Source organism: Callorhinus ursinus, unplaced genomic scaffold (assembly GCF_003265705.2).
Source record: "Callorhinus ursinus isolate GAN/ISIS: 27379988/994484 unplaced genomic scaffold, GSC_fseal_2.0 scaffold77, whole genome shotgun sequence".
In the NCBI taxonomy this organism is placed as follows: domain Eukaryota; kingdom Metazoa; phylum Chordata; class Mammalia; order Carnivora; family Otariidae; genus Callorhinus; species Callorhinus ursinus.
The window spans coordinates 2,106,664-2,114,351 of NW_027397139.1; the positions used below are offsets into that span (position 1 = coordinate 2,106,664).

At 66.4% G+C, this 7,688-nt stretch overlaps 1 protein-coding gene across 4 annotated transcripts in view; it reads right to left on the reverse strand.

The window, feature by feature from the left end:
• Window positions 1-524: 524 nt before the first annotated feature.
• The window catches only part of PIAS4 (protein inhibitor of activated STAT 4), a 24,785-nt gene continuing 17,621 nt past the window's right edge, over window positions 525-7,688 (reverse strand). For 2 of the 4 annotated variants that reach the window (XM_073887173.1, XM_073887175.1), the window contains 6 exons: window positions 7,488-7,593; window positions 5,400-5,473; window positions 5,134-5,294; window positions 2,580-2,710; window positions 2,343-2,374; window positions 525-2,033 (listed from right to left, as the gene is read on the reverse strand). In XM_073887173.1, coding sequence (XP_073743274.1) covers window positions 1,563-2,033; window positions 2,343-2,374; window positions 2,580-2,710; window positions 5,134-5,294; window positions 5,400-5,473; window positions 7,488-7,593 — 975 coding nt within the window. In that variant the 3' untranslated portion in view covers window positions 525-1,562. Of the gene's footprint in view, window positions 2,375-2,579; window positions 2,711-5,133; window positions 5,295-5,399; window positions 5,474-7,487; window positions 7,594-7,688 lie in introns of all 4 variants that reach the window. The other 2 variants (XM_073887174.1, XM_073887176.1) reach the window with 1 other exon arrangement.

The window sequence follows — 7,688 nt, forward strand, 5'->3', positions numbered from 1 at the left end:
CGTTTCCGCCTTCTGGCTGCTGTGCCCATGCGTGTGCAGGTTTGTACGTGAGCTTGGCTCACTAACCTAGGACAGGGGTGGCCGTCCCGTGGTCGCCCCGTGTCTCACCTGGGGGAGGACCTGGTGTCCTGTCCTCCAGGGCGCCAGCCCTCGTGAGGGTTCCAGCCCCTCCGCATCCTCGCCGACACTTGCTACTGTCTGACTGCAGGCCCCCGGCCCGGCGGCTCCGCTGGGTTCTCCGGGCTGTGGTCCGAGGTCCCTCCCACCAGCTCAGCGGCTCCCCAGGCGAGCGGGGACAATCCTGGATCTGGCAGATCTGCCTCGGCTCCTTTGCCCAGCCTAGCAGAAAGACACCACGGCGGGCCCGGCGGCGCAAAGCGAAACCTTCCGCATTTGACCGAACGCTGCACCTTTTGGAGCCCCAGCGCCATGCTGCCCGAGGGGACCATCCACGGGGAGCCTGCGTCCCTCGATCCCCTCACCCCCAGCCGGCGCCCCAACGCACAGAGAAGCGGACGCCTCGGTGGCTTCACCTTGACCTTTTTTATTTGCGTTTTTAAAAAACAATTAAATTAGAATACAAATATTAGAAAACCGCGGCCCTCAGCTGCCAGTGCAGCCGGAGGGGGGCCGAGCTGCACGGCCGAGTTTATACAGTAAAACTGAATTTGCCCTCGGCCAGATTGATGTCCCTTTCTTCTTCAGACCTGAAACGGTATTGCTTCCTGACTAGAAGAGCTGTTTGCACAAAGGAAATTATTCCGGGGCTGGGGGACAGCAAGGAAAAAAAAGCAGAACAGAACGGAGGGCAGAGGCGGTGGGAGAACCGAGCGCGGCCTCCAGAGAACAAGGACGCTGGGCCGGGCACCCAGCCGTGGGTTCCTGGAGGCATCGGGGACAGCGGTAGGGCCCCCCCCCCCCAAAGCCGGGTGCCCCCAGGGGCTGGGCGAGTCGCTGACGGGTGGCCCTCAGCCTGGTCCTGTTGGAAGACGAGAGTGAGGCTCCTGGGGGGGGGGGTGGCCAGGCAGGCCTCTACCCGTCGGAAAACCCAAGAGCAAGAGGGGGGTAGGAGCCACCCCACGTGGAGAGGGTGGGGCGGGAGTCCCTGCTGCCCCCTGGGAAGTGGCCGCCCGCCCCGGCCCCCTGAGGAGGGCTGGTGGTGGTGGTGGTGGTGGTGTCTGTGGACATCTGCGCTGTTCCGTAGGGAAGTTAACCTGAATTGGAGTTACCGAGGTAGCTGGCTAGAAAACTGAGACCCCCCCCACGCCACACGCTGCCGCACCCTGGGGCCCCCGCCTTCCACAGGGGGTCCTGGCCACATGCTGGGTCTTCAAAATACCAAGTTATTGCACTTTCAAAAAATACAACACATCTGTGGCTAAACCCTCCCCGGACCCCCCCCACGCCCCCCACTGCCCCTCCTGTGCCCCCCCGCCCCCCTCCCCGCCCCAACCCACTCCATGGCTTCTTGGCTAAAATGCTCCCTGCTCAGCGGTGCGCTCCAGGGTCTCTGGGCGAGAGAACGTGTTTGCAGAGAAAAAAAGCAAAGGAACAGACGCATGTCAAAGTCGTGGGTGCTGCCAGGGAGGGGGGCCGTGCGCCCGTCCGTCCCCCCCCCCCGCCGCCCCCACCGCCCCCACGCGCCCCGTCCCTCTGCACCAGCTGGAATGGTCCCTGGAAGAGGGGGGAGGCGGGGCATCCGAGCGCGGCTCCCTGGGTCGGCCTGCCCCTTCCCGGGGCTCGGCTCCGGCTGGGGAAGCAGCCGTGTGGGTGGCTCGCCTTGTCTGTAAGAGTTTGATTTTGTTTGTTTCATTTTCCTTTTTTTTTTTTTGTACTTTTGTCATTTTACTTTTTTTTAATTCTCCGAGAGGAGAGTCCCGAGGTACAGGTGCCAGGAGCCAGGGAAAGGGGTGGAGAAACGAAATGAACAACAATAAAAAGAAAAAAATCACTCCTCCCTCTGCACCCCGAGGCCCGCCTGCGCCCCATCCGCGTGGGTGAGCACCAGGAAAGTCGAGGGTCCAGCCGGCGGCGGCGGCGGCAGCGGCGGCGGCGGCGAGCAGTCAGCAGGCCGACACCAGGCCCTTCTGGAAGGGACAGCGCCGCTTGGGCCGCGGGCCCTCCTCGTCCTCCTCCTCGTCGTCGTCGTCCTCCTCCTCCTCCTCCGAGGACGACGAGCTGTCCAGCGTCAGGTCCACCACGTCGGCTCCCGGCTTCCCGTTCTCAACACCGCCCGCCGCCCCGGCCCCGCCCCCGGCGCCCCCAAGCGCGCCGCCGCCGCCGCCGCCGCCCCCACCGCCGCCGCCGCCGCCGCCGCCGCCGCCGCCGCCGTTGACGTTGGGGGCGGACAGGAGCCCGTTGGCGTCCGAGGTGCCTGCGGGCAACAGGGAGAGGTGCTCAGAGCAGGCGCGCGGCGGCCGGTGACGGGCAGGGGCCCCGGGGCCGCTCCTCCGCCTCCACGAGCGCCACAGGGTCCCCAGAGCCCCGTCCAGGGCGCGGCACACAGGAGGCCCTCTAGCCAGAGCCCCCCCCCGCCCCCCGCCCCCCGCCGAGCCCGGCTCCGGGGGGAGCTGACTCACCGAGCACGAGGATGGGGCACTGCGGGCTGCAGCTACGCTCCTTTTCGGCGCGGATCGGGCACCACGAGCCGTCCACCAGGTACTCGATCTCGTCAGCATCCTCGCACTCGCTCAGGATCTTGGAGAGGAGCCTGGAGGGGCGAGGGGCTGACTCCTGGGCCGCTGTCTGCCCCCACCCCCCCCCAGACTCAGGTGGGACGCTCGCTAAATAAGTCCCTTCCTTCTCTGCGGCAGTGGCTTTAGGACAGCACCCACCAGGGCCTGGGGGCCGAGGTCCGGCGGCCCCGCGGGAGGGAGGGGCCTGCCCGCGCAGCACTCCGTGGGCCTACAGCCACCCCTCTGCCCCACGGCCCCCTGCCCTCCCGTCTTGGTCCTGCGCCGCCCCTCGCTACAGATGAGGCGCCAGGCGTGTATAGGCCGTGCACCCTGCTCACAGCCCAACCCCTCCCCCCCCCCCCCCCCCCCCCCGGCCACGGGAGAGGCCCTGGGGTGGGACAGGAAGTAGAAGGGAGGCCACTGTGTTCCCCACGCACACGACAACACCCCCGAGAGCACCCACCGCGAGCCGGGCCCAGGGGGACATGCCCTGGCACTGTTTCACTGAGGTACTGCCAGCCAGACCCATTTTACAGATGGAGAAACTGAGGCCCAGGGAGGGGTGGGAAGCTCCCCAAAGCCAATGAGGCCAGAAAGCAGGCCGCCTGGGCTCCATTCCTGGCCCCGCCCCTTCCCGGTCACCGGGCCTCCGTCTGCCCACCTCTGAGGCCTATGCAGCGCCCACTAACTCCAGCAGCCAGGGGGGCCCACGCCAGGCCAGGTCCTGTACAGGGGACACACGTGCCGCAGTGGCAACGGGCCAATGTGGCCCCCAATATTTACTCCAGGTCAAAGCGGCACCTGCCTCCACGTAACTTCAACCACCTCAGACGCAGTCACACAGGAGGGAGGCCCTTTCCTGCTCCAGGACATCCCCCAGGGCCACTCTGTGGTGTCAACACAGCTCCGCCCGCCGTGAACGTCTCCACCGGAGCACCCCTGTGCGCAGCCCGAGCAGTAGGAGTGCCTCTGGCTGGCTCGTGCCCCACGCTCCCTGTGCCTGGCTGGGGGTTCTCGGAAGGCAGAGTCTGGGGCAGAGTCCTTATGAGGACCCCAGCATCACCCAGCTCAGGGCCAAGCGTGGGACAAAAGAGCATAATCCTCGAGGAAGCACATGAATCAAGGACCCCGCTTCCAGGAAGCCTCCCTGGCTATGCCCAGAGCCCGTGGGATGCTGGGACTGTGGCGTGTGGGGCACAGCCACACCCCCAAACCCCAGGCCCATCTGCCCCTGGAGCCGTCGGAGCTGCCGCAACTCGAGCCTGGGTGACCCGCTCTAGGCCTGTGGGGGTGGGGGGAGAGGCAAGCACGGGGCCACACAGCTGCCAGGCCAGGAACAGAGCAGCCATTCAGCCCTGACCCTTGTGCCCGGCCCCAGGGGCCTCCTCACTCCACCCCAAGGCTGGATGGCGTGGGGACACTGGGGCCCGGCAGCTCCGCTCCTCCGGGGAGGGGAGCCAGGCTCAGAGCTGGCCAGACCCGGGTTCCAGTGCTGGCCCGGCCACCTGTGAGCTGGGCATGCCCAGGGCAGGTGACTGCCCCCTCTGAGCCTCAGTCTCCTCATCTGTAAGGTGGGGACGATCCAGGCCCACCTGCTGGCACGGCTGGGAGGGATGGCTGGACAACAGCCCGAGGGCAGTGACCATATGGAGACAAGCACCCCAACGTGGGGACGGACTCACGCCAAGCCCCTGCCGGCCGTGGGCCATCCCCGGGCCCACAGCATGCACAAATCCCACGCACACACTCGGCCCTCACGCACTGCCAGGCGCAGAGGGTAAGCACAGACCCAGCCTGGCGGCCGCATCTCCCCCACCCACCCAAAACCTACCCTCCCGCCCCTCCCCCAGCTCGGGGGACAGGACATGGTGTCCTGTGGGTGTGGCTGGCGCCTGGCAGGAGCTGCTCGGTCAGGTGTTGGGCTCGGTTTCTGGAAACCTAAGACCTGAGCAAAGTCTCCCTTTTGGGGAGAACGGCCTTTTCCCCTCACCCCCGTGGCCCGGAGGGGGGCTGACGCCGCCTGGGAAGAGGGGCACATGAGAGCCAAGACCAGAGTCGGGGAGACTGTGCTTCCCAGCTCTCCGTACAGATGGCGTACCAGCAGCAGTGCTAAATGCTGTGTGGGGAGCAGTTCTCCGGCTCGCGCAGCGGCCGTGGGACTGGGCTCTCGGGGTCCCTGCCTCATGTGGGGAAAAGCAGACTCCAGGTCCGCGGGGTCACAAGCAACAACCGACCTCCTGGGCCCAGAGAGCCTAAGCTAGCAGTGCCCGCCAGCACACGAAGGCCCCGGAGCCCGAGGAGGACATCTGCCTTCCCTGCGGCCAGGGCTTCCGAGCCACCCGCAGACCCCGGACAGTCAGGAGACCCAGGGGCCTCCGGAGTCGCGCGGCGTGGCCTCTCCTGCCACAGGGTGGGCGCAGGGATGACAGGGGCTGCCCAGCGCCGCCCGGAGCCTCACCCGTCGATGATGAGCTGGTCGTAGGGGGCCGGCTTGTCGCACACGGGGCACATCCAGGTGGGCTTCTTCTCGTTCATCTGGAGGTAGAAGACGGCGTCGAAGCACTGCAGGTGGGCGCAGGTCTCTGCCCGGCAGGGCACCGACAGCCGCATCTTCACCAGCTGCGGGGGGGGGGGGAGAGCGGGTGGCGTGAGTGGCCCCCCGCCCCACCAGGCGGCCCCACGTGGCAGGCAGGTGGGGAGCAGAGGACGCGCAGCCCGACTCACCGGGCAGATGAGGGAGACCCGCACGCCGGTGGTGGCGATCTCGCTGTCGGGGTCCAGACGCAGCTTCTCTTTGACTGTGGAGAAGGGGGCGGCCGTTGTTAGCAGAAGGGACAGAGGCGTCTGCAGGGTCGGAGCCAAGATGCAGGCTTTTCCAGCACCCACGGACGCCGGAGAAGGCAGCGGCAAGCAGCCTCAACCCCTCCATCTCAGGGGGAAGACGGTCCACACACGGAGCACCCCAACATCCACCTCCCAGGATGACGAGATGTACGTTTTGGCTCCAGGGCCCAGGGCCCAGGGCCCCGAGGGTCACCTGTGGAAGCGTCCTGGGCAGGGGCCGGTAATTTCGGACGACCTGGCACGCCAACGGGGCAGGCTGACCTGACAAGCCCCCTCTGCTGCCCGTTTTCACAGCCCACAGGCCTCTTTTGGAAGAAGGATGAAGGCAACCGACAGCCGCAGACGGGGCTGTTCGCTGGGACTGGGCGTCCTACACCAACCAGCCGAGAGGGCTCAGCGGGAAGGAAGATGGGCCGCTCCAGGACGGTCCTGGCGGCCCCATTCCCGGACACCCCCGACCCTGGCAGGGGCAGGAGCGAGCCCACGAGCACGGCCTCTCGGGTGACCTGAAGCCAAAGGCCTCGTGGAAAATGCCCACAACAACACACAAGGCCCCCTTCTTGCCGGTGAACACGGCTGGGAGAGAGACTGGAAGGAAGTGCACGCGAGCAAACCCTGGGGCAGGCCCGCAAGGAGGAGCACAGTCTCCCTCCCTCTGAACCCTTTCAGGCTCGTTCTGCGTTTGTTCTGCTCTCAGTGGGAATGGGGAGACTGGCTGACAGACCCCCAGAGGGCTCAGGGCAGACTGACCCTGGAGCTGCCCCTCCTTCCTCCATGAAACCCCTGCAGCCCCTCCTCCAGAAGCTTCCTCTTCCCTCCCACACAGGGTTGAGGGGGCCTGGGCCCACCCCTCTCCCCAACGTCCCGAAGGCCGCATCAGCCGTTCACACCTTCTCCTGAATTCCCACCCCAGGGCTCGCCTCTGTGGCCAAAACGCCAGTGACGAACTCAGGTGCGTCTGGTTTTGAGGAGAGGCCACCTCCTCCGCACCCAACAAACAGAAGGTTGGGTGCAACGAAAAGGCTGCCGGTCAGACAGCTGCAGGACTTCCCGCGGCAGCTAACAATGCAGCGGCCAGCGAGCCAGCCCGCGGGCGGCTTCCAAGAGGAGACCGAACGATCGGCGCCACGCAGGGGCCCCAGCGGTCCCCCACACACCACCCCCTCCAGCCTGGTGGACCCCCGCCTCTCCCAGACTTCCGCCAGACCTCTGGGTGCCCTGCCCCCGCCCTGTGGGCCTCGGCCTGGATGAATCCCGCCTGGCCCCCACGCCAATGCCTGCCCCCTCTGGTCAAGTCGGTCATTGTCCCTGCAGGGAGATGGGCAGGTGGGGGGCTGATTTTGAAGAAAGGGCTCTTTGCGAGAAAGGGAGGCAGTGAGGTGGGGTGCATGGGCGGGAGCCCTGCCACTCTGCGCCTCAGGGTCACCAACGGTCAGATGGGGACATCACCAAGTCCCTTGGCCCAGGACTACTGTGAGGATCTGGTGAGACGGTGCAGTGACCAGAGAGGGTCAGTGACTTGCCTGAGGCCACACAGCCACCGCATGCACGGACACGAGACAAGAAACAGGACCGTCTTGGTGGTGGTTCACTTTCAATGCTCACTGTGTCCCCCCCACCGCCCCCAACACAGCTGGTCTGGTCTCAGGTTGGATTCCATCACTCCCCGGTACCTGCGGCTGTGAATCAGGTCTGCTCCCTCCCCCGTGTCCCTGGTCCCCACCCAGTAGTCAGAAGCATCAGCCTCCAGCACCCATCCCCCAGGATCTTTCCCGCCTCGCTGCTGTGGGGATGACTCCCGTGTGCTCACCCTGCCCACATGCCAGACCTGCCCCTGGCTCTCACCACCCAGGCTCCCTGGGCTGGAGGGCCTGCCTCCCACATCCCTGCCTCAGGGCTTCTGTGCTGGCTGTTCTGCTCCCCCTCCTTCCACATCCCCCGGGGTGACACACGGGCCCACCAGCTCACCCAGTGCCTTGCACAGCTCTGGATGCTTGACCCCAATGGTTTTCAACCTCTGCAGCAGTTCCGAAGAGGTCAGTTGCCGCACCAAGTACAAGGCCACGGAGTAACTCTGGGGACAGAGGTGGGGGAGGGGCGGTGAGGCCGAGGCGGGGCCTGCGGGGGGGGGGGGGGGGAGGGGAGTCAGCCCCACCCCACTCACCTTGC